The 27,370-nt window shown below is 40.3% G+C and overlaps 1 protein-coding gene across 9 annotated transcripts in view; it reads left to right on the top strand.

Annotated features, from left to right (window-relative positions):
* The window catches only part of PRUNE2 (prune homolog 2 with BCH domain), a 140,780-nt gene extending 113,944 nt beyond the window's left edge, over positions 1-26,836 (top strand). Inside the window, exons 10-20 of one of the 9 annotated variants that reach the window (XR_014172944.1) lie at positions 4,840-4,919; positions 5,715-5,936; positions 11,024-11,200; positions 14,142-14,244; positions 15,814-15,945; positions 16,198-16,284; positions 17,127-17,225; positions 19,595-19,630; positions 20,139-20,187; positions 23,379-23,426; positions 26,577-26,836. Coding sequence is in view for 7 of the 9 variants with exons in the window: in XM_081930335.1 (XP_081786461.1) it covers positions 4,840-4,919; positions 5,715-5,936; positions 11,024-11,200; positions 14,142-14,244; positions 15,814-15,945; positions 16,198-16,284; positions 17,127-17,225; positions 19,595-19,630; positions 20,139-20,171; positions 23,379-23,426; positions 26,577-26,607 (1,048 nt within the window). In the remaining 2 variants the exon portion in view is untranslated. The remainder of the gene's footprint in view (positions 1-4,839; positions 4,920-5,714; positions 5,937-11,023; positions 11,201-14,141; positions 14,245-15,813; positions 15,946-16,197; positions 16,285-17,126; positions 17,226-19,594; positions 19,631-20,138; positions 20,188-23,378; positions 23,427-26,576) is intronic. The other 8 variants (XM_081930336.1, XM_081930335.1, XR_014172943.1 and 5 more) reach the window with 8 other exon arrangements.
* Positions 26,837-27,370: the final 534 nt, after the last annotated feature.

Genomic DNA, 27,370 nt, shown 5'->3' with positions numbered 1-27,370 from the left:
AACTCCTTGGAGGATGTACAATTAATCAGCTTTCTCAAGTCACCTGTCTCTACTTTTTACTTACAACTGTAAGTAAAAGTAATGGCTTCTTCCTCAGACGAGTTGGTATAATTTTTTTCTTTTTTAAAAAAGTTGTATGTGTCGTCTGCATAGCAGTGGAGGAACCTTCCCACAATGCTGGTTATGTCCTTGAGCAACACAACTGCCCTGCCCACATGTTCAGGAAAACATAGCAGCACCCAACATTTTGAACTAAGAATTGTGTGTGGGAGGAAGATGACTTAGTTGCTTTCTACCCAGCATTGCCCAGACTCTGGAGTGGGAACTACGTTTCCATAGGAGTACATTTCAGTCGCAAATATTTGTTTGTTTTTTAACTTTCAATTGCTTATTGAAGTAAATGGAGTCACAGGGAAACACAGGGAACTGCCTATAGAGACCACTGGCAGATCTGGCTCACTGAGTGGTCGTGGCTCCAGAGTTTCAGGCAGGAATCTTTCCCAGTGCCAGGAACTGATTTTGTTTTCTCTACAAAATTGCTCACAGAAATTGTCTGTGAAGTGGTTCCCTGGGTATTTTTGTGTCAGGTTGCAAAGCAGGTAACCCTGACCCATGTTCTGCTTCAGTGGTCGGCTGGGAACATTCCTTTCTCAACTAACTCAGTGCAAATCATGCTGTCTCTAGAAGATTTTGGACATATATATAATGTTTCTGCCACATGTACCTTTTAAGCTGAAATATATAAAAGTTCCTTGGTTCAAGAAGAAAGATTGTTCATAAACTGTCTTAAGCAGGAGCCGGGGAAGCTTTCGAAATCTTCCATGCACATTATAGCAGCTTGGGCTGATAAATATTAACATGCATGGCTTCTAATTGTAAATGAATATTTTCCTATTTCTGTTTCTTGTTCGTGGCCTATTGCTGTCAGAGATGTTCTTTTTTCTTTAGTTGCTCTATTTCCACATCTTGTCATTGCTGTTGCAGCTGTTTGGGCTTGTCTATATAGCATATTCCTGATTGACTCTGCAAAAGTATTTCTGAAAGTCTGTGATAAGGTGATCAGCTACCACTGTGATCCTATGAATGCCTACTCAAAAGTAAATCCCATTGAGATAACTTGGGCTTATTCCCAGGTGTGTCTCACGCTCATACATTAATGGGGTTTCTTATTAGTTCTTTATAGCAAAGTATACTACCAAGATGACCCACCTCTTTGTTAATACTGTAAATGATTCAATATGCAACATACGGAAATACTTCTACTAAATGTTGGTAACAGTAAACCTATGATACAATTAGAAGAGCAGAAGATTTTGCATGGGTGGTTTTTTAATGGGGGGAAATTGTCTAGTTTCTTCCTAAAGTCATTCCATTAGAGCTTTCTGGGTACAGGGATAAATGTGGCCCTACCAAAGAGAATGACAGAACAACCCTATGCATGCTTTCTCAGAAATAAGCTGCACTGTGTTCCATTAAGATTACTCCCAAGTAAATGTGCCTAGAAAGACAACAATCACAACAACAACAAAATCAAGGCAGCAATTCCCAATTGAACACAGTGGGACTTACTTCTGAACAGATATGTATAGTGTTGCACTGTAAGAAATCTATGCGAGATCTTACACCAGACACAGTGTTAGAGTTTGTAGTTGTATGTCACTCTCTTTAGGATTTGTAGAATATTATTCTTACCTTCAAGGCTGCCAGAGTATTTCTCAGGACGATTTAGAGAGTCGAAGTGTGGTTGTATCTCAGCACCCATGGACAGAATAGATGAGAGCTGACAATGTGGCCGAGTGGAAACTCAACACAATTAACCGGTGTGTGACAGGTGAAAGATCTCTTGTATGCAAACACCTAAATGCTGCCTGATCCCTGTCATTGTCCCATTCTTTTCAGGTAATAAAACCAACTGCATACCCTTTAACAAAGATGAAAATAGGGACATTTCTCACTCTTCCCCCAACTGACCCTCCTCCACTGCCCATTTTGCCCCTTCTCCTCGCAGAGCATTTTCTATCAGGGCAAGTTCCGCCTCCACCGCTACACCAATGGGACCCAGCACACACCCCTCCACCGCCCTGAGACAACCCACCATCACTTGGGACAAGGGCCCCAACATCCTCCCTGAGCTCGGCACTGGCAGTGGAAATAGGAACATTACAGGATCAAATCAGCAGCCAGTATGGCTTTCATAATTCCAGGACTGTCCCTGGAAAATCGGGACACTTGGAGGGTATGCAGCTGCTGGTTTCCATTTCGGGGCAACAAGCTACAAATGCAGTCCTAGAATAGTTTTCAGCTATTTTGAAGTATAGCCCATCTAATAGTTCAAAGCGCTGTAGCCATTGGTATGGCATTAACTCAACTACTAGAAACCAACTTTTGGTAATCTCAGTAGGAAAGGGATTCCAGGGAAGAGGAACAACTATTTTGGCACTTGGCACTTGAGCAACATTATCAAGCAGCTAGTTTTGCTTTTAGAAGTTATGATGAAATCTATGGTACATAGATAGTCAAGTTTAAGGCACGATAGGTAGGTCAAAATCATCATGAGTCTTGTCCAAAAGGATCCTGGAAGCTTGAAAAAATAGAGTCAGGCATACTTCAGAAGCAGTAACAACATGGTCTCTGTTAAACATTGCCTCTGGCATTACTCACTTATGTTGGTTAAAATATATGCATATGCTGTTAGTCGCCCCCCCCCCCCAATTAGGCAGTGAACAGAAAGAGCTCTGTTAAGGCTCCCTAATACCATAATACTTGATGTAGGAACCTTTATTTTAAGATCACTTTGAGTTTTGCTGTAATTTCTTTCTGTTTACTCTTTTGGGGAGATCATAATTATATAAACTTCAAGTACAGTCATCTTCAGTCATCTTTACACTTCTTTACAATTTACACTTCTTTACAATTCTAGGGTTGTATTTCATAGTTCTACAATGAAATAAATGGACTTTGGTTTTTCATGACCATTGATTGCAATTGCCCTAACTTCAGGATGATTTACATTACAAGCCCTGGTGTCATAATCTTCTTCTTAGGGCACATTATTTTGTGCTCACGTTATCAATCATCTTCTATAGTTAGAAGGGAAATCAAAACCATAAGAAAGCTTTGAATAACAAGACAACATGGGTAATAAAATGAAAATCTCCTTAAAAGAATCCAGAGGAGCATGTAAAATGTAAAAGTTAAAGCTGCTAGATGGTTCTGTGAAAAACACACAAACAAAAACAACCCAGTACTTTATTTGATGAAAAATGGCTACAATTTATATTTGAAAAATACTCTGGTTTTTGTTTCAGTAAGTCTGTAAGCCTAATTTATCAGTCCAGAGCTCTGGATACTTGCAGTGTCATCTAAAAACATTTACTCAAAATCAAGTCCAATTGAGTTCAGTGAAACTTATTCCTATCTAAGGGGTTATAGGATTGATCACATACTTAGAAGAACAGGGATTCATCTCCTTCAAAAGGCTTTGGCCCTTCTACCTTGTAAAACATTTTGTTACAAGCACTTTAAAAAATATTAATAGTCACACATTTCTGCAGGATCTGAAATACTGGCAACTCCCCGTTTGTGCAGGGGTTGCATTCCGGGGTCCTTGTGTGCACCAGCAGTCATGGGTCAGCCCATTCCACCCCTCCATTCCACCTTTCCCCATTCTGAGGCTGAAAATGAGACATGTGTTGGCAGTCGCACATCAATTGGATGTGCAAAATGGTTGCCTCCTGTACATGGTAATATCATGAGAAAGTAACTTACAAGGAAATATCAAATTGTTCTAAACTTCATCTCTTGTTTTGTTTTAAGAGCAATGTTTATGTTTCCAAACCATAAGCTGGATGGGAAATGGGACTTTTGACTATGTCTTTCCAAAAAGTGCATAATTAATTCTCTTATTTACTTCTTATTCTGTCATGCAGTCAAAACACAATAATGATCACACCATTATTTATTTTCCTTTTGCTATTATTAGTGCATAATTATCCAGATCTCATCTTTATTGGTATGGTTTGTCAGTGGTTTCCTTATTACTAGCACATCTGAGGATGAAATAGATATCCTCCTTTCTCCAAGCCATGTGTTACCTAGTTGAGAAAGAAAGAGCTGGGGTGAAGGGAAGAGAAGTCTCTTTCTCTGCTCTGGCCAGGAGTCTGGGATTCCCACTTGTTTTCTTGCTCAGTCGTACAAAGTGAAGTGTACATTCTGCACTTCTGGATTCTTTGCTTTCTCATTGTCTGAAGAATCATGAAAGGACCCATTTGAGACAAACCAGTTTTCACACTGAAATGTTAATTCTGAGAGGCAGCATAATTCTAATTGAAACTCCAAACTTGATCATTCTTATTACCTTTAGGACAAATTTTAAAACAACCCAGTTTACCCAGGCATTTGATGGCTCAAAGATACTGTTATTTGCAGCCTTGAAATTATTAGCCCTGAGAGTATGTGATTATTTGACATGTTTAATTGTTTTTAAATGTTTTAACAGGTTTAGTTGTTTCAAACTGTTTTAATCATTTTAAAATGTTTGAAATATGTTCTTATTTTATTTGTAATTGTATTTTTAATCACTGGTGTGTCTGCTTCCCTGTACTCCTTTGGGAGGAAGGGTGGGATATACATTTAACCATAAATAAATAAATAAATAAATACCCCCATAGCGTTAATTCTCTAACACAGATTAAAACTCAGTGAAAGCTACATATCCCTAACATTTCTCTGTTTTGTCCAATGAAAGCAGAATGGGTAGATCTTCACCTAATGCACTATGATGGCTCTAATACAAAACCCTAAGATATTTCCTTCTTTATTTTTCTGTGTGTGCTTCAGATTGATATCGGAGAATGTTGGAATGGATATCCCTTCTAATGAGACTATGCTAGACTCCAGCGCTACAGAGATGAGACCTGGTAAGACAACCTTTTAATTATTTTTTTGATCCTCCTCCTTTTCCAAACATTTTGTTAATTCAGTGAGAAGCATATTTCTGTGCTGCCACGAGATCATTCCTGTGTTAGAAGAAAAATGTGTGAGCTTTGCTTTATTTAGCTAATTCAATGGTTCTCTTGACAAAAGATTATAATTTGCAGCACACTCTCCTGTGCTTTGGTGTCATCAGGCATGAGCTCATGTGATAATTAGCTACTCTGCACTTTCTTGCTAAATTTGTCTACAGCTTATTTGTCTACAGTTGCCCTCAGATTAACATATAGCAGTCAAAACAATGCAGTTCAAATTGCTGCCTAAAATGTGGTGGCTAGGAAAGAAGACTTTGACATACTAGGGCCCATTCCTCAACCCATTTACTCCACACAGCACAGATGTGTAGGGTAGGTCTAGACAGCAGTTAGCCCAGGATTCCAGATAAGACTTGCAGGGCTCCAGAAAATGACAGAGACGTACTAGATCAGTCCTGAAAGGCCCATCTAGCTATTTATCTATGCTAATCACAACACACCGTCTTTGCTGTAATACCATCTCCTCTATTCCCCCCCCCCTCTCGTCATTTGATATAAATTTAAATCCTTGGATGTGTGAATGTAATTTCTTTACGTACATTTTTATTATATGGTCATTTTCCCCCCAAAATTTGGATGGAAATATTATAGTTCCATATGGTTGGCTGAGGCAGAATTATTTAAATGTTATTCAACATAATAGTTTTTATCTAAAACAGAGATTATTTTATCTTCACACTTATTCAGAACCTCCCAATTCTCTAGATATCAATGGTTCCAGCTCCAGAAGGATAAAACTCACAGCTCCGAATATCAATCTCTCTTTGGACCAAAGTGAAGGATCTGTCCTTTCTGATGATAACCTAGACACTCCGGATGAAATTGACATCAATGTAGATGACCTGGACACACCAGACGAAGCAGATTCTTTTGAATATGCTGGGCATGGAAATGAATTAAACTGGGAAGGTAAAGTAGCATGCAGAGTGATGAAATGTGCATTTTCTATATTATTTTTAGGAAGGCTTAGCAGTGGGAAAGTGATTCTCACTCTAGGGCTTCAGCTGTCAACTCAGCTGTGTGTTCAGAAACGAAGACAGATTCTGAGTATCATGTATAAAGCTGTAGCAGAATGCACTGCTTTCACTACAGTAATGATTTCAAGTCAGATATTAAGATTGCAGTGTTCCATCAGTCATTCAGTTACATTAATTGATTTTGAAAGACTAAAAATGAGCCTCCAGTTAAGTGGGCAGCAGACTTCTTAGCTAAAAATATTCTTTTTAATTTTAGCACTTTAAAAATGGCAGGTGGCAACTACTGTCTTTAGAAGGGGCATTCCTAGCTTATCACATAGAAAGAAATGTATCTTCTAAGATGATCTAGTTATAGCACACATGCCATAAAGAAAGTAAGATTTATTTGCTTTTGATATATTGCTTTTACTCATGAGCAAATGTAGTCTGTTATCCTACACACATTTAAATGGGAGTAAGCCTCAATGAAAACAGTGGACTTTACTTCTGAGTAGACATGTATAGGATTGCACTGTTAATTGATTAAATCAGCAGCAGCAAAGCCTTCCAGATGTTGTTGGACTCCAACTCTCATCAACCTCAGCTAATAGCCATGGTTGATGGGTATTGTAACCTATCAACACTTGGGGGAGGGGTGGATACAGATTCCCCAGCCAGGGATTAAATGTCTGAAACTCACACAATTTAATGGACTAAGATTGCTTTACTGTCGGCAGTGCTAGTTACTATGATTTGTCAAAATCAGCTTTAGGCATTAACTGTTTGATGTTTTGCAGTAATTTATTGGAACAGCAGAAATGTTTCATCTTTTCTGCAGCTATCAGCTAATTGCATATCAGTACTAAGAACAATTGTGTTTATACGACTCAAAGGCATTTTCACAGATCAAGTGGTTTAAGCAACTTATAGTTAATAGACTCAGTGATTTGTCACTGGAGAAACTCAGGGCAGACTTTCACCAGGAAAGGCACCAGTCATTAGCTCCCATCAAACTATGCTCTGCTTCTGTCTTGAGGCCCACTGCAGCTAAATGAAACTACCAGTTCTTATTGAATTTTTATTTATCACATTTATATCCCACCTGTTTCTCCAAGTTGCTCAAGGGGGCATACATGGTTTTCCATCATTTCTCATTCTTGTGGAACCCCACTTTTCTGCACATAGGCTGTTTATGAGCTTTGCATTGCGAGCATAGGTTTAGGCACAAAATGCTTCTCACTTTGTAGTTTTCGCCTTGTTTGTAGAGACCAATATTGAAGCCATTCCAATTATTTTACACATCAATGCATCCCATTACTGCATGGAACTCATGCAAGCGAGTGGTCTTGCAACTGGTATCTGTAACGAACTGAACTGCTCCACATACTGAACCAGACAAAGATTCACATGACCACCCTTAACTTCAATAACAATAATGGGACCATAGCTGACTAAATTCTATTCAGAGTAAACCCATTAAAATTAATCCAAGTTACTCATATCCTTTGCTTTCTAGGGGTGGAATTCAACATACTGCTACGTGGAGTATGTGTGCATGAAACTAGGTCTGCTTGCACAGTGGGATTTCTCCCTTCCCCTCACTCCCACCCCAAACTCCAGAGCAGACTTAGGGGGTACAAGGAGGGAGGAGAGGCAGGGACAGTCCCATTGCTTGAGCAGACCTTGTTCATGGCATGCAACAACTTAGTTGCATCCTACCCATTGGGTCTACTCTGAGTATGACTAACTTTGGATTCAACCCAAGAACATTGACATAAGCCAGATACAAAAGTTGTGTTTATAGTACAATACCAATAGGTCTCCTCAGAGGTTGATTTTACTCTGCTTTTGTCTGCTGTGCCATAGGAATCCAGGTAGAGACAAAGGAGTGATTTTATCTCATTCTCTGTGCCATTGCTAATATATAGCTCTTCATTCCCACCTCCACTTCTAGCAATTGGGCTCTCCCTCATTTTACATTATTCCTGCAAACAATCAGTGCTGAAATGTTTGAAGCCAAGCATCAGCTAAGTGTTTTATTGGATTGCAGCCCACATTTTGTGTCTTCTGTATTTCTCCAGATGGGTACAATGTCGTCTGGCAGATTTATCAGTGCAGTAAACTGTTCACCATCTCTTACTTGCCTATAATACAGACAGTTGGATTTGATGTAGCTAGCAAACAAAATGGTTTTTTGCTTCCTAGAGTTTAAAAAGCTATTCGGGATGAGATATCAGCTAATATTTTTGGACTACAAAGTGCTCCTTTTTTGAAACAGAAATATTACAAAGCTGTTCAGAAAGAATGAATGTAATGCAAGGAGAAGCTGAACTGTGAAGCCAGATATGGGGCATAGTGTCCAAAGGAGGTTACTATTTCGGAACCTGAGCCAGAAGATCCCACAAGCGCTTCTCCCTTTCTCTGGCAGTAAAAATGCGGTAATAGTAAATAAATAGCAGTTTGCTCCACTTTCATGGCACCCGGAATCTGCTGCCTGAGGCGGCTGTTCTTACTCTGCCTGGGAAATATAAGAGCAGATAAGAAACCTCCCTCTTAAAATGATTCTGAAGACACAACCTAACTCGCTAAGTATGTGGATGGAAGAATTGCTGGGCCTAGTTAATAAGAACATTGAAAGTCCCTGCTGAGTCAGACCAAAGGTCCACCAATCTCATCATCCTGCCTATTGACAGAGAGCAAACAGATGCCTCAGAGAGGCCCACAAGCCAGGTGTGTGAAAAAGCAGCTGTGAGAAAAAATTGATGCAAAGCAGTCCAGATTTTTAATTAGTTTGTCTATTTACTGCAAAAATGCTGACCGAAAAGGTTCCCAAAGCATTTTGATTAGACTTATTTCTAAGGTAGCCTTAAAAGGGACAAATGCCTATATTAGACTTATATTTAAAGGAAGCTTATGTCACTAATGTTTATGTGCTTTTTAGAAGCATGTTTAGTGGGACAGCAGAGCTAAAAATATCGCCCATTGTCATTCTCCCTCACCCACACATACTTAATCAGCATCTTTAAGCAAATGTTGTCACCTTCCAGCCCTTGTCCAGGCCCATTTTAAAAAGAACTACTTATATGGAACTCTCTGTGTATAGGAAGGCACAGATTGAGCTGAAGCACAGCAGGAAGAGGATGCACTGAGCAGTTGCTGAGGCAAATAGGAAGATGCAGTCATGATGTCATTGGTGTGTGCCTGACAGCAGTGTCTTAACGGCATCTATTTTGCTTTGTTTGCATCCTGCCTTCTCAACTATCAAACTCAACAGCAGCCTCCACTTCGTGCACATTCCCCTGGTTGCCACTCGGAGGCAGCAGCTTGATGTTGCTGTCTACTGCTTGCTCAGGTCCACTGTACTTCCTAGGGATAGTTCTCAAACTGATAGATTCTCATCTCTGGGTCAGAAGGTGGCAACTCTGGAATTACCCAGCAGTGAAGGTCAAGCTGGGAGGCCCTTCATTTGTTACTGTATGGCTGGCTGTGCCTCAGGAACTAGTCTTTAGGCTTGGAACGAAGGCATCTCACACAGAATGAAGATTTGGGTACAGGAAGATAAAGCATCTCTACTTTTAATTGTTGGGTAGGAAAAACAAATCTGCCAGATTCAACCTATGACACATAGGTGGGCTGAAAATCTGTAGTTGCTAAAATTCTGTTGACTGCCCTTATACAAGCAGCCTCACCCAACTTTGCAGAGGAGATGTTGGCCAGCCTTTGGAGGCATAACATGTAGTTCCACTCTACACTAGCAAAGGTGATACAACCCTTTGATGGTACCTGTGTGTGAGGTGATAAAAATTCTACTTAAGCCCATTTGCATGTGCAGCACAATCATGTGATACAGATCTGACTGAACAGTATCACTTTAGCATGCAGCTGCAGTGATGCTGTGTTTGAATCCTCATAAAAACTTGAGTAACGCATTATTTGTGAGTCTCATTCTTACCTCTTTTTCAGCATACATCCCCACCTGCAACATGAGTGCTATCATCCAGCAACAGCCGCACTACATGATTTAGCTGCAATGTGTAGTTTGAGTTGAATTTAGGATTGAATATTTAGAAGCTAAAGACTGCTATAAACATTGGCTATTCCCTGAACTGTATATTGGGAGCACTCCATGAATTTTGAATGCTCTTCAACTGCAGCCTCTACCATATGTAGGCCCAACCTATTTTGTGGCTCATTTTCTGGGAACAGCCCAGTAAGTACGACCAGATAGCCAGATGTCCAGGCTGAATAAGGATAGCTCTGTAATGTGCCATATGTCCCCCCCCCCCTACAAGTGAAAGAGCCAGCGGCTACTGTCAAAGATTGGATCTACTAACATATGGCATACACAACCATGGTCCAAACACTTTATTTTAGGCTCAAAATAATTGATGTCCAACTTAGTTATTTCATGCAGTAATGCACCGCTAATCCAAACCGTAGATAAATATTATGTATTTGGCCCTCTCATCTGGGATTAGTTTTCTCAGTAATTGTGCAAGAAACAGTTCCATGTTGTTATTATAAGCAAGGTAATAACTGGAAGGGAAGGAACAAAAGTCAATCTAAAACAACTGGTCCAGAAGGAGGCCGTTCTATTTTCTGAAACGCCATCTGTATAAAGGAGCACACAAGTAGGAAGTTGACAACCTCAAATTTATCTCCAGACATTGTAATATTGTGTAATAAACAGTCTTATACAGTCCAACATAACACAGGCATTTTCAATGCAGCTGATATTTCTTCTTGGATATTCACAAACAGCAGTATCTGTATGGTTCAAACTCATTTGCAAGCTAAACCCATCACCCCTGTATTAAGTCATACTAAAACAGGAGTGTAGGTTTGATCATTAGTCTTTTAAAATTACAGGGCCATTCTGATCTTAATTACACTATTCTCAACTCTTTTTTTAAAAAAAAATTAAGTTCATGGCAGGATGCCGTGGTCTCATAAGTGAAAACAGATTTGATGATGTTTCTCCAGATGTCAGTAATAACCTGCGACTTTATTCTCTCTTTCACCTGCCTCTGCACTCCTCAGAAGAGCGGCCGGCCATTAAGGAAGCTTCCCAAGAGGAATCTGAAGCAATCCCAGAATATACTGCTGAGGAAGAGCGAGAAGACAACCGGTTATGGAGAACAGTTGTCATTGGAGAACAGGAGCAGAGGATCGATATGAAAGCCATTGAGCCTTATAAAAGGGTCATTTCTCATGGAGGTAGGATTGTTCTAGTAGCGTGGAACAAAAAAGCCATCCACCCACCCCAAATAGAAAACAATACTCCTTTTATTAATATTCTTATCTCATAAGATCCAAATTTAGATTAAGTTTTCATTAAGGAAAGAAACAGGCCTGGTTCTACATGCCCAGTGAAATCCTTGTCGATTGAGAGATCTATTCTGAAACTGTAGCAGCAATCTGTTTACCATTAATTTATTTTATTCTATGATTAAAACACTTCATTTTCCAGGACTAGCTTACATAGTTACAAAGGAAAGGTTTAAGGAAGGAAAAAACTAGTTCATAGTGCATTTATAGACTTAAATATTGCAGGAACAATTGACTCACTTGTGTTGGTGTTCAAGTTATTTCTGCCTGCCAGTGAAAGTTGTGACCTTTACTCAAAGAACATGGCTACCTTTTAGATTTTTAGTTGTATTGCCTTGTGTCCTAAGTGAATCAACTCATTCCAGAGCAGTTTCTCTGACTTCATGTTGTAAGTAGATTGAGGATGACAGTCATCCTGTCCTCACTAGGTCACAACACGGAGAGGCTGATGTACGCTTTTCAAAGAGCGAAGGAAGTAGAATGGAATTGGCTCCTGTGACCCCCCCCCCTTTCAAGCATGAATCTGTTATGCTTTACAGGAGACAGTGAGGAGAACAGACAGAAGGACTAAGGCAGGAGAGTCAGTGTTCATCAAGCCTCAGCCCTGGAGACACTTTCCAGTCTTAGCTAGACTTCAGTCCTGGAACAAGTTGAGCTAATAACAGTATTATCGGCCATGTGCAGAGCATGACTGAGTAGCCATAACGAGTTCCACATGCCTGTTTATTATTGGGAAGGTCTTCAAGGCATGCCTGAGAACCCGACAACTCTGATTTTAGCACCCAACTAATGACACAGGTGGCACTGTGGTCTAAACCACAGAGCCTAGGGCTTACTAATCAGCGGTTTGAATCCCCACGACGGGGTGAGCTCCCGTTGTTCGGTCCCTGCTCCTGCCCACCTAGCAGTTCAAAAGCATGTCAAAGTGCAAGTAGATAAATAGGTACCACTCCAGTGGGAAGGTAAATGGCGTTTCCGTGCACTGCTATGGTTCGCCAGAAGCGAATTAGTCATGCTGGCCACATGACCCAGAAGCTGTATGCCAGCTCCCTCAGCCAGTAAAGCAAAATGAGCGCTGCAACCCCAGAGTCGTCCACGACTGGACCTAATGGTCAGGGGTCCCTTTACCTTTACCTTTAATGACCATAACGGACTGCATGAAATAAATTTAAAAAATCCATTAGAGATTTTGAATTGCTTCCTGTTCTGTGTGACTAAAAATGTAATGCTGCACATAAACTTTTGGCTTTGCATGGGATTACAAAGTAAAACTATTGAAAGTGGGCTTGTGTAATTGTAGTGGCACATCTGCCAAAGTATGGCAGCCTCAGAGCCAATTAGAAGTAAGGACCCATGACAGCACTATATGACAGCAGTTGCTTTGTGAGACCATAAAGATTTTCTCATTTCTGTTAGCAGGAAACCTCTTATACTTTACAAGAACCAGAAGTTGTTGGCTTTTAAATGAATAAAATTGATATTTTTTAGTATAATCCGTTCATTCACATTATTGTCTATTTTAATATGATATTTATTTGTACTTTCTTTTTATGAAATTCATTATGCCTCAATGGATAATGAATTTAGAATATTTGCTCCTTAATACTATTTTCTGGACTGGTGAGTTTTATAAAGTTGTAGAAAGGTTGCATTATTCCATCCCCTTCTGAGAAGGCTTATTGCTATGAAAGAATTATCGACTTGTGGTAAGAGGAGAGGTTTTTTTAATTGGTGGTAGCAGTGTGGCCAAGTCCCCCACTTTGCAGTGCTTTAAAAAAGAAAAAAGGTCTTCCATACCCTTGAGTACCCCCAGAAAAAAAAGCACTGCCCAATCTGGGGTTGTTTTTGTTTTGTTTTGGAGTGGGGAGGTAGTGGAATGCAAAGGCATTCTTCAGCACCACTGTAATTTGTTGCAGATGCCTGTGATCTGTCTGCCATTTGAAATATCCATAGCACTCCTACACTAATCTCCCACAATGGGTCAGTGTGGAAATTTTCAAGGCAGGCTGCTCACAACTGTTCAATATGGACACTAGGTAAGCCCTGATGGGGGAAAAGCTGGGTTCAGTCCCAGAGCAGGCTGATTGTGGCCTTATTATGCAGACACTTTTGAAGAAGATGGAGCTTTATTTTTATTTTATTCATTTATTAAATTTCTATACAACCCTTCCTCCCAATGGTGCCCAGGGTGGCAGCAACAATAAAGCAGCAAGACAATCCAATTAAAAATAAATTAGAGAAAACATTTAAAACATTTCATAACTTTAGGAACATCTAAGACAAAAGTTCAATTGCAACTCTCTAGAATTGTATTCCTTAAACATATTTTGGATGCTTTCAGACTGTCATTATTTTCAGATGGGATTCAATCACATACCAGCAAATTTGTGTTGTACAATTACAGTTGATTGGGAGATTTTGCATAACAAATCTGCTTACCCAGAAAGATCAGACTTTTTGCAATAAGGAAAGCGATGCGTTGTGGAACAACACTTGCTTTGACACAATGCCATCTAACCTTCCCATTAGCAAATCAGAATGAAAGTTCATTAAATAACCTATGTTGTTTAATTTCCCTTCAAACAAATCAGGAAAGAAGAAGAGGTCTGGAAGCATCTTTTGTGACTTTTCTTGCCCTATGCAAATAAAAGAGCTGTGACCTTTCGGGTACATAAGACCTGCTCTCATGCACTTTCTGCTCCCAGAAAATAGAGAGTGTATGCATGTACACAGATATTCAGCACCTGTGAGGCCGGCCAGGTTGCTTTCTCGAGATTGTGCAGTTAAACATACTTTATGGGAAACAAATGCATTTTTGTTTCTTCCACAGGATACTATGGGGATGGTCTAAATGCCATCATTGTGTTTGCTGCATGTTTTCTGCCAGACAGCAGTCGAACTGATTACAACTATGTCATGGAAAACCTTTTCCTGTGAGTGATGAGGCATGAACAATGTGGTCATCATGTCTTTGAAGTTGATGCCTGCAACTGTGTTGTGATAAATAACAATCTTATTTGAGAGATAAGCTGGAGGTTTAAAAGTGACCTAAATGCATCAGAAATGTGTGTTCCTTTGACATTTAATGCTTGTCTGTGAAAGATGTTTGGTTTGTGCACAGAAAGCAAAATGAAAAAGAAAAAAATAGAATTAGAGCACATAGATCTGTATGCCTCCTTCCTGCTATTCTCCAAGGTTTGTAATATGTCTATGCTGTTTTCAGTTAGAATCACCCAGAGATGACAGACCAAGACCCATAATAATAACTCTTTTTCTCCTGCTTCACTACTGGTGATGGAATTTGTCCTAACTGAATGTTTGAAGGACTATTCATACATGACAGCTCATACACAAAGCCAGTGAATGCCATCTTCCAGCCTTTGACCCTGGTACTGAATCCCATATATTGACATGGAGGCTGCTTCTCGTGACTTTTTCCTATTCCACTTGGATAGTAGAGGAAAGGAGGAATGAGGAGAATCATATCAGAAGAGGCATGCTAGCTAAATTGGAAATAGGGCTTATGAGATCGCGCCCCCCCAATGCACCTCAGTCCCACTCACTAAAATTCCTTCCTGCATCCAATTTATCATAAGTGGAGGAGCTATGGCAAAGTGACTCCTATGTCATCTACTCTTAAGTATGAATTCAGCCATTCTCTGGTTCAGATAAGGAATGGCTTCCTTGATCTCCATTTAACCTGCCAGTGCTGAAATAATAAAACTTCAGTCTCAAATGTTGACCATATCATGGATTAAGCATGAGGCAAGTCTTCTGGTTGAATTTCCAGACTAAAGCCCTGCCACTCATTGTGTCCTGGGGTTTCCTACACTTATTTTCTGACTTTCCTCGCAATGGAAGCAGGTGTAGACATTTCCCTGCTGTTTGTTTGAGCTCCCACTGTTCTAAAAAATAAAATTAGCATGGCCCTCTTGGTTAAATATCCCACACACCTAGAGGGTATCTGTGCCAATTTTGACGTGTGCCACATGTGTATTTAGCATATAAATGTAGCACATGTGGGGTTGGATTGGTACATATAATACTGCAGAGGCGGATTTAGGGTAGCATGACCAGTTCACCCACACTGGACACTGACCTGAATGTGGGCTGCAGGGGGCGCTGCAACAATAATTTAGAATGGAAGTGGGGGGGGCGCTGCTGAAATATGAAAGCCCTAGGGCAGATCTACACTTGTTGTTTATTACCATAAAAATGCATTATTAAAATGTGACAGCAGATGAAGCCACTGGCAATGGGAAACTGCTGTTAAGCACTATAGAACGTTAGTTTAAAAAAGGTTTAGAAGACAAATGTAGATCCAGCCCAAGTCTGCCACTGACTACAGGAGCTGACTATTAGTTAATAGTGAAATTTATGAAAACTTTAGCCGTTGCTTATATCACAAGATTGAACTCTTTTGAAGAGCAAAGAATAGGTTTTAAACAAATTATTCATTGTTCCCCTCTCCTCACTCATTTTCTCTCTCTGTTTCCATTCAGATATGTAATAAGTACCTTGGAGCTCATGGTTGCTGAAGACTATATGATTGTTTACTTGAATGGAGCCACACCAAGGAGAAAGATGCCAGGACTGGGATGGATGAAAAGATGTTACCAGATGATTGACAGGCGGTCTGTAGCTCATGGCTTGCTTTCTATCTATTGTGTCTGGCTTGCCATACCTATTATTTGAAAGCCCTCTCCCCATTTCTATGCAGGAGCTAGTTTCACACTTCCCACCAAACTCTAGAGAAAAAGGGCATTTGGTGTGGCATGCCAAAAGTCCATGAATCCTGACTAGGACAGAAGATGCACATGACCGAGATTTTTCTTGGGCAATATATATTGCTTTGAAGGCTTAAATGTGTTTCTTTTCAAACACAGGTTAAGGAAGAACTTGAAATCCTTCATCATTGTTCACCCCTCTTGGTTTATCAGAACAATTTTAGCAGTGACACGGCCTTTTATAAGGTAATAGTTCCAAACTCTTACAAGTGCTGAGATGTGGCCTGGTCAGAGGTCCTTCTAAAGCTGTTTTTGTTAACAGAAGAAGAGAAGTTGACAAGAAAAATGTTATGAGGGAAGCCATCAAATGGTTTATTCAAAATACCTCCAAGGGAAACTGTTACTGTGTGAAAGCTGATGGTATGCTGGTAAAAAGTGTGAGCTGTGAGCCAAGGAGTCCTTATCCTAATGTTATCTCAGCAATGAGATTAGTAGTTGATTTAAGACAGGGTGTCCAGTTTGGCCTGAGAGGTCATTCCCTCCAAAACTAAGGCCAGCTGGAGACATCAGCCGATGGGGTTCTGTTCTGCATTAGGTGCATCCAGCAGTCACTCACAGGGAACTGGTGCATAGCCAAAGCATCACAATTGAATCTCCCACTCATCAGCTGATGAGCATAGGGCTAAATCCTGCAGTGTGTTCCCTGTGGGGAATGTGCTGGCAAAGCAGAATCCTCCCTCCACCCTTGTGGGTCAACTTTTACAGGTGGGTGTTCCTAGGCCAAAAAGGCTCCCCACTCCTCAGGTGAATCATTACCATTTAACCTCATCCTTCCCCTGAGGGTAGCAATGTCAACCCACATTGCAATGCTCATGTATGGGCTTCTAATCTCCATGATGCTCCTGTAAAAACACTAAGTATATACTGAAGATACAGTGAAGGAGTGTTCACATGTGAAAATTAAAGGTGATTGATTCAGCTTTTTGTTATTGAACATGGAAAACTATCATGGCACTCGGTATCTTGCATATTTGTGAATGTATCTTATTTATTTATTTAATTAATTAATGGTACTTTTGTGTTTTCAGCTCAAAATTCAGCAGTAAGATAAAATATGTGAGCACTTTGGCAGAGCTCAGTGAACTAATTCCAATGGAATATGTAAATATCCCTGAAAGTATTGTCAAGTAAGTGAAAAACAATAAGAGAATAATAATTAGAAATGTTACCTTTATGAAGCTAAATAATTGCTATTTTAGGGAGCAATCTTATGCTCCCAGGAAGGTAGGCCGAGGGGCTACTGTATCCATTCGCCCCTCTGGGGGTGGAGAAGGAGGTGGATCCACAGAGACGTCTTTGTTACAGCAGCAGAAAGATCAACCGCCATCACTCTGGTGGAATTGGCTGGGAAAAGGTAGGTGAGGAAGACTTGGACCAAAGACCCAAGGCCCTCCCTATTGCCCTGACATACTCCCACACACAAACCCATACAAGTGAGACAAACTACACCAGCCCTGGAGCTGCTGCCATAGTTATTTTCCCTCCTGCTGAAACCAATGGAAGGGGGTTTGTTCAAAACAACAGAGGGGGAAATAAAGCTTCCCCTGTTTGTCTGCCCTTGCTGGTGGAAGACCCAAAGGGGTCAGAGATGGTTCCTCTGCCATGGACTCTCCCCCCCCCCCTGCCTGCCACACCTCCATGGGTACCTAGTCTGCAACACGCTCCCCATTCTGATCCAAAGGTGCAGTCAGGCTCAGGGGCTCAGTCCAGATTGGCAGCTCCACAACGGCTTTTTCTCTAAAATACATGTCGTCAGTTTAGGAGTGTGTTTCCCCGCAAGTGTAAACAGTGTAACATGTAGTTAGCTCTAAAGCATGAAGATATGAGCAGGGTAAATGAACTTTGTTGTAGATTAAAATTGTGTGCAAATGGGGGCATCACCTCTTGCATTATTTTATTAGAACTCATTTTGCACAGAAGCTAAGACTCTGGGCTGTGAAGATGGAAGTCCCTGATTTAGATCTCACCCCTGCCATATAATTAATTAGGAGGCCTTAGGCAAGCAACCATTTTTCACTCTCTGTCACTCCCGCATTCTGTGTCTCAGGATTATTACTACTAGTAATAATCATGCTTTGCATTTACATAATAACATTTGTGTATATATATTGTCTCTTTTGACATATTTTTTTTTCATAAATGAAGCTAGGAGAGCTCCTAATTAGCTTGAAATATGTGGAGACTTCAGATTTTGAATATAAGTCCTGAGAAATATGGTGGAAAAATAAGGAAGTTCTGTTCTGAAAATATTATCTTGCTAATTGTTGGGAAATAATAAAGTCAAAAGGGGATGATAACCAGAGATAGCATGAATGTCACAAATTAGGGTGTTCCATTAATAGATAAATCAGACTGAAAATTTGGAAGGTAGCAAATTGCTAATCTGAGGAAATTTAAAATCATAATACTTCCAAGGTTCTTATCTCTTAAGTTTCTTTGTTTCTTTTCCTACTGTACATATTTCTCTCATTAAAAAGTCCTCTTCTTTATAAATAATAGCTATGTTGTACCATGCGGAAGACCTAGATTTGGCATGTTGCAGTCAGCCTCCCTTCTCCTTTCCCTATCACCTGACAGGCAACTAAGATGTCAGGTTTTTAAACAGACGATGTATATTTAAAATGTACCCATCACTGCAGATACTAAAGAGTTGAAATCCCCTTATTAAGGTTTAGAACATCATAATAAAAGATGTTGGGTAAAACCGAAGGAAACATGATCTGATGATACATGGACATGTTTACAGTTCATCTAAAGATCATCAATGTAAACAATGAAAACTGGGCTCTACTGAGGTGCTATCCCATAGGCATTAAAAGGGAGGTGGAACCAAGGTAGAAAGGCATATGGACCCACTGCTATACAGTAAAATATCTACATCTGGTGCCTTATTTCTGAACAGATAAAGATTCTGGAAGTGTAGCATTTGCTCTGTTTGACAAATCCTTGGACAACCATATCAGGTGTTGAAATAATCATAACTTGTTGTTCTCGCTCCAAAAAGCTGGGATAACATACCCATTTCTGTGTGCATAGTGGCTCTGGATGTGAACATGCAGAGCCTCCAGCTCTGGTCCAAATGAGCATAACTGTGTGGATGCAAGTCCACATTTTGATACCATCTGCACTCACACTGGCAGCAGGTACAAAACCCAGCTTCTGCTTCCCTGTTGGTCCAAGAAGCATTTTTTCTACTGCTGCCTGAAGTTATAATCCAGAAGAGATTTTCAAAGACACAAAATTATTATTGGAACATTAATGGTATCTTGGGATTCTCTCTTTGGTTTGCAAAGCTGTTGTGGGAAAAAGAAGGCATTCCATGCCATTTCCTTCCTACAGCAGGTTATCTTCCATAACTCTACATTTAAACTAGCTGATGTATTAATAATAGGTTCCTAGTTCATTTAACTATAGAGGTGAAATACTTGGCATAAAGGTGGCAATTGCATATCATTTGACCTATGTTTTTGTCCTTCACCCACTTTTATCTTGAAAGGTATGAAGAAGACAGGTCCTTTCAGAGAAGAGTAAGGTAACACTCTTGCTCTGCTGCAGCTTGTGTTGATGTTTCTGACTGTGAGGAAGTGCGATGGGCTATTACAGGCACAAAAGAACTCCCATAGCTCTGTATAATGGAACTCTGTTGAGGAGTTCCATTGAGTTCAGCCTTGTTTATAACTAAAGAATGCTAAATTGGAAAAATAGGTGACTTTGCCTGCAGCTGCTAACTTAAATCTCGTTAGTTACAGCACTGTTGCCATCTTTGTACAGCAATGCATGCCACAGACACCCATGCTCTGCTACCTTTATGTGCCCACTTCCAGAGTAACTAAATATATGAAACATGAAACTGATAGGTCAATGACACCATAGGGAACTGAAGATCTATAACATTGGGGCTGAATTTTAAAAAAGCATGTACCTTGCTTGATCTTTGCTCTGCTTTTGGCCTGCTTCTGTCTTATGCTCTGCTCGCTTCTTCTTCTCCCCACCCCCCGCTGCCCCTGCCCTGGAAACATCTGTACCTTTTACTCATGCAGACTGGATGAAGAGCTGAGGGAAGCATCAGCAAAGTAAGACAGCATTCTGGTAATCAGTGGCATTATATCTATTTCAAGGAAACAGTGCTATTTTGTACATGCCTACTCAGTAATAATCCCATTGAGTTCAATGGGATTTATTCCAAGGTTGGTGTGTACCATTGACCTCTATGCACTTATCACTAAGCTCATTCAAAAATCACAGTCACACTTCATATCCTAAGCCAGCTTTCTCCATCCCAATGCCCTCCAGATGCTTGGGACTACAACTTCCATCATCCCTAACCACTGGTCAGGCTGGCTGGGGCTGATAGGAGTTCTCACCCCAAACACCTGGAGAGTACCAGATTGGAGAAATACTTGATAAAAATAGGTCCCATTGATTTGAGTGAAACATACCTCTTAATCAGATTTGCTGTGCTGATAGCTTGGAAAATATTCCTTAAATAAACTGTTATTTTTACTTGGATTCCTTGTTGACCATTGTGAAACACCCACCCACCCACCCACACCCACACCCACACACACGTTTATACTTATTTACTTAGCTATGCAGGCCTCTTATATAATATCTGGCAAATTGCTTGAAAATAAATACTTTGTAGGAAACCAGTTGATCCTGTTCACAAACTCTAAATCAGACTGAGCCAGCTGAAGATCATTCAGAATTATCTAAAGAGTACATTCTCACTGACCTCCAGGCCTGTCGTTTGTCATAGGTAGCCATCTTGTGGTTAAGAGAATATAGCATAGTATTTCTTGTCACAAAGCCACAGATCATTAGATTTGATGCTGGTAACAACCCTGACAAGTGGTTTGGCTATGCTTTGGCTGTCACAACTATTGCATGAGCTTTAGAAGCCTTTGTTTCTTTGAGGGTAACTAATGATGCTGTTACAGAAGCTGTGCGGATCAAAGTCTACCTTTCCAAAAGCATAAGCGGCCAGAAGATTACTTTATTACACAATTTTGAGCTCTGCCGCTAAGTTCTAAAGCTTGTAGTCACTTTGAATGGTGCTTAGAACTGGAGCGAAGCCAATCTGCAATCCTGTTTATACAATGTAACCCCAGTAACCCCAGCACCATTCATGATGATTACATATGAAGTTTCCTGCATTACATCAACAAAGCTGGCTCCATGGTGGTTGGATGTATTTACAGTGACACACAGCCACCTCCTATATTGTTGATGCTGCTTTACCACATCTGGCCAAGGTGGCTAATATTGGTACATCAGCACCTGAGATTTATAGAGGGAAGCGTAATATTTTAGTGAATAGAAACTTTTCAGATGTAGCACATACCCTTTTTTATGCATGCTTATCTAGAGCTAAGCGAATAGAATTCAGCTTGGTCCTGAATGGGGTAACTCTGCCCATAAAGGACCAAGTGCACAGCCTGGGGGCCATTTTGGACTCACAGTTCTGCATGGAGGTGCAGGTTAACTCTGTATCCAGGGCAACTGTCTACCTGCTCCATCTGGTATGCTACCTGCCTGCGCCCTGTCTCACCAGAGTGGTACATGCTCTGGTTATCTCCCACTTCAACTACAGCAATGTGCTCTACATGGGGCTACCTTTGAAGGTAACTCAGAAACTACAACTAATCCAGAATGCAGCAGCTAGACTGGTGACTGGGAATGGCTGCCAGGACCATATAATACCAGTCCTGAAATATCTACATTGGCTTCTGGTATGTTTCCAAGCACAATTCAAAGTGCTGGTGCTGACCTTTAAAGCCCTAAATGATGATCAAGGGTCTGGAAACCAAGCCTTATGGGGAATGGTTGAAGGAGCTGGGTATGTTTACCCTGGAAAGGAGAAGACTAAGTGGAGCTATGATAGCCATCTTCAAATATCTCAAGGGCTGTCATGTGGAAGAGGGAACCAGCCTGTTTTCTCCTGCTCTGGGGGTTAGGACTCAAACCAATGGTTTCAAGTGGTAAGAAAGGAGATTCTGACTAAACACCAGGAAGACCTTTCTGACAGTAAGAGCTGTTCAACAGTGGGATGGTCTTCCTTGGGAGGTTGTGGATTCTCCTTCACTGGAGGTTTTTAAGCAGGGGTTGGATGACCATCTGTCATGGATGCTTCAGTTGAGATTCCTGTATTGCAGGGAGTTGGACTAGATGACCCTTGGGATCCCTTTCAACTCTACAATTCTATGATTATATGATAAATGGCATTGGCCCTGTATACCTGAAGGAGTGTCTCCACCCCCATCTTTCAGCCTGGACACTAAGATCTGGCTCCGAGGGCCTTCTGGCAGTTCCCTCATTGCCAGAAGTGAATAATAATAATAATAATAATAATAATAATAATAATAATAATTGTATTATTTATTTATATTATTATTTATTATTTGAAGTTACAGGAAACCAGACAGATGGCCTTCTCAGTAGTGGTGCCTGTCCTTCCATCAGATGTCAAAGAAATAAACAATTATATGACTAATAGAAGACATCTGAAGGCAGCCCTGTATTGGGACGTTTTAAATGTTTCATTATGTTTTATGGGAAGTTTTTAATTTTTGATGTTTTATCATGTTTTTAATATTCTGTTGGGAGCCACCCAGAGTGGCTGGGGAGGCCCGGCCAGATGGACAGGGTATAAGCAGTGTTATAACAACAACAACAACAACAACTTTATTAATTAGATACCCATCTGACTGGGTTGCCCTAGCCACTCTAGGCGGCTCCCAACAAAGTATTAAAAGCACAATAAAATATCAACCAGTGCTATTTTTTTTTAGAAAAAGAGGTGCCAGAACTCACCATGAACACCTCCTTTGTTCTCTTATAATGGCAATGGCACCCACCTGAGAGGGGCGCGAACTGAATTCCAGTGAGTTCCAGCTGAAAAAAGACCTGGGTATAACCATAAGTAGTAGTAGTAGTAGTAGTTACTACTACTACTACTTCCAGGCAACTGTCTATAGGAATAAATTGTTAATGTATTTAACCTTGCATACCCTTAAGACTTTTTAAAGTGGCTGATTCCAATGGGATAGCCATGTTAGTCTGTTTCAACGAAAAAGTGTATTCTGGCATCTTAAAGACAATCAGGTTTATTAAGGCATAGAGTTTTGTGGGTTCAGCAGGGGAAGTGAACTTGGCCCACAAAACTGTATGCCTCGCCTCAATATATTTCTTACGTTTAAAATAAATGAATTACTTCCCTAGCTGTCTAAAAAGAGGGTTGTGTGTGTTTTTTACTACTGTTCATTTCCACTTGTCTTCAGAGCAAGCTGTCTTTCAAATGAGCCAGAAATAACTTCAGTCCAGCAGGAGTAAGAATTTACAATTAATTATGGCATTATATTTCCATTTTATTTCATGATCATGCAGTGTTAGAGACGCTGAAGAACTGGGTAAACTCCAGGTGGTCTGTTCCAAATCCATATACTTACATGGTTTGTCTAGCTAGCTTTTTCTAGTGCTGCTAGAAAATAACTCATTATTTTTTAAAAATGCAATGGTACACTTTTAAATAATTCACGTTTTAAAGTGGTGCACTATTCTGTGCTGCCCACATATGGGAAAGATCTCCAAACATCAGGTTGAAATGGTAAACAGGTTAGTCCATGAAACCTATCTGATTGACTTATAGAACACAAGTAAAATGATTTGCAGCATTCATATACTTTTAATGATGTCTTTCTAGAGTCTGCCCAGTCCTCCTTCCAAAGTCTTTTCCATCCAGGTCTCTTCCCATTTGCCTGCATTTGTAGTTTGAATATCAAATGCTTTCTTCAAAAAAGCAGATGCATTTTGCATGTTTTGAGTTTCATTCTCTAGTTCAGGAAATAGCTCTCCAGAATAAACGTTTACTTCTCAAGGTAAATATAAGCAATAAGACTGCACTTGGTTGTAGTTCTTTATTGCACATTGATATAGGATAGGGTAGGGTAGGGTAGGGTAGATAAGATGTCATACTGTAAACAAACCAAAGGTCTAGGGCCCTAGTATAAGAAAGTCATCACTAAGCACCATTGAAATCAGCAGGACAGATGAATCGTAACTAATTAAGACCCATTAATCTCAATGGGACATAAGCACGACTTGCTTTAGGGTTGTAAGGTATAGATTCTTCTTGCTTCTCATTTTTGACAGTGCATATAAATTTGTATTGATTGAATTGGACACTGGTTTTTGTAGGGAGGGTGTGAATGAATTTTTTCTCTGTGCATCTTTGTAAAGTTCAGGCAATACTGTATTGGTCTGAATATAAGCCTCACTTTTCCCCCAAATTGCGACCGTGAATTCCGACCGTGAAAAGTTAAAGTGTGGCTTATATTTGCAACCTTACTGTATGCTGCCAGGAGCGCGGGGCAAACAGTGCCAGGAGTGTGGCAAAGCGGCACCTGCCCTGTGCGTAGTCCCCCGCCCTCTCCCCCAAGACCAGGAAGAGGAAAGGCCGACCGCAACGCAACACAGCTCTCCTCCCCCAGGTATGCAGCCAGGAGCACTGAGGAATGGAGCTGCTTATATTCAGGGTTTTTTTTCCTTTTTTTCTCCCCCTCCCCCAATTTTAAAGGTGCAGCTTGTATTCAGATACAGCTTATATTCGGGCCAATACAGTATTTAAAAAGAATGGGCATGCCATTCTTGTTGATCACTGATTATCCTGGATGACATTACACCTAGGAGTAGTTCATAAATAAAGACTACAACTCTTTCAGACTACCAGAAGAGTAAGGCACTAACTCTCCCCTATATATTGCTTTCTTTGTTTCTACTGCCTTGTGCCATAACCTCTCCCCACTATAAATTGGGGAGCTCAGTACCTTGTCTGGGTACCTGCATACCTTCAACATAACATTCTATCATTGCTTCTCTTTTCTCTAGTGGACACTATTTCTTTTTTAAAGTCCTCCTTTACATTAGCAACATAGGGAGAAGTGAAAAGGGATAGCCAGAAACAACCAAACCACACACACAAACCACATGTGTAAAAATAAAAAGTTGAACACCATACCCTCCAACATGTTGACTCCCAAAACTGGGACACACATCTTCCCGTCCATGCCCCACATGAGTCATGTGACTCATGCAAAATGGATGGTCAAACCATCATACAAGTGCTATAAAACAGGAAGTTACTCACTTTTATTTTCAGAAAGGTAACCTATTTAGACCGGCTGCTATCAGATTTTGCAAGCTAAAGGGTCATCCCAGCTACTTTTTGGGATCCCAATATGGATACAAGCATATAATGATGATTTAGATATGATACACTCAAGTTTCTTGAGACGTATCTTGGGGCTCTCAAGTTCAGTCAAGTATGAGATGATGTGTGCAGAACTAGGTATACACATGATGGAATATTGGGTGTGGGCCAGCACTATAAAATATGCATTGGCATTTCTGTTGCCAACCTTCGAGTCTGCTCTCTGACTTACTTAAGGACTTTTATAAATTCAGAGGGTTCCAACTCTTACATTGCAAAATCAGATCTATTGGTATTGACTTGGAACCCTTATATAATTCAAATGAGCAATATATCATAATATTCAATCAAGATTAATGGACATTGAAAAACAAGACATCGAGTCAGCTGTAAATAAAATTTGCTCCCCCAATATTTTGGTTTAAATCCAACAGATAAAGGGTCACCTATATTTCAAAATTAATAATTCCAGTCCAACGCTTGGCCCAACGGAACATTTCCCCCTCACCTTTTGTCAAGGGCAGATATTTATACATTCCCAGAAACGATAGACATTGTGGATGTTTTTTGAATGTGCCAGACACAGTAGAACATATTCTTTTCTACTGTCCATTGTACAACCAGCTATGCAAACGTGTGCTATCCCCTTTTCTGGGTAGCCTAATATCGTGGCACAATGAAAATATCAAATTCTATTTGTCTGACATGACCTGGAAGTAACTGCAAGGGTAGCTGAGTTTTTATGAATAGTATCCCTTATAGCGGTGAATGACACTATTTAGCGGGAAGAAACTCCAATGAAAACCCTTGTTATCACAAAATTTTATTTGTATATATATTAAAATTTTATATATGCATGTTTTATTTACAATGCCTAATAAAGGTTTGGTGAAGTAGTATCTATGATCTCATCAAGTTATTTACATTGGTGTTGCCATTTTAATAAAACTATCCACCACAATATTACCTGAGTAATGTTTAGGAGTGCTGAAGTGTTGTGCATGTTTTATTCCTGTTCAATTGCATGTTTGTTCTTTTTGAACAGTTGACTCAAAGGAGGCTCCTGGCATGATTAGGGCATTCTTGAAGAAGGGAGAGCATTTTAATAGAGCCCAGGAAATGGTTGGGGTGTCTGGCTTGGGCCATGGGACAAACACTACTTGGGACTCCTATGAACGCATCCTGTCCTGTGCTCTTTAGAGGAAGATACATATGCACCAATAAATATATACCATACTAAATGTTTGCTTCTTCTTTTGTTTCCCTAAAGGATCGACATGACAGTGAAAGGAAATCCCTAACTTCCTTGGCAAAGTGCAGAAGAGAACTTTCATTTGTTTGGTGTGCCTGGGCCTCGAGGATGGGGACAATTTGGGTTTCTCATTTGAGCACAATCCTCCAGGATGACCCCTGTGCACCAGCCTCATTGCTTTTCATGAGGCCTGTTGGTGCAAGAATAGTTCCTGGTGGATTGCAACCTTTGTTCTCTGATCACTCAGTGCCATTCAGAGTTTTCTGAAGTAAAATAAATATATATATTGAGGGCTGCTGCTACTGCCAAATAGGCAGCAACATGCAGATTCGTGCATTACCTTCAGAAGTGTTGCCTGCAATATGCATTTTCCCCCAGTTCTGAATTTTGCCATCAGTGTGCCTCATCCGTGATTCTGGACGTTTGATTTATTGTTCCATTTTGGCTTCAGCGTATTAACATATCTGTGCCAAGTTACATTAGAAATGTTAATTTCCCTATAACCATGCCCCAGTCCAGTTGCTCCGGTGCATTGGGCTCAATGGGCTCAATTAGGCATGCAGAATTCTGTGCAAGGAGAGACTCCGATTGCTACCTTCCTTGCTTTATGAAAGAACAAACACACATTGCTTCTTAGAAGAATTTGAGGAGCTCGAGCTCACATGGAGCTTTACAAGTGCTTCAGAGACTTCACTGATCTTGGTTTGCCACCATTAGCTATAATTCCACTCCTTTGTTCCCCCCAAAATTCTTAGTATTTTTCTTTCTTTCACTATATCTCAATAGCAGGCACTATGCAGGACTATTCCTGA

Source organism: Podarcis melisellensis, assembly GCF_964234715.1.
Source record: "Podarcis melisellensis genome assembly, chromosome: 11".
NCBI classification, from domain to species: Eukaryota; Metazoa; Chordata; class Lepidosauria; order Squamata; family Lacertidae; genus Podarcis; species Podarcis melisellensis.
The sequence above is the reverse complement of the archived record's forward strand: the minus strand, read 5'-3'. Positions and strand labels throughout refer to the sequence as shown.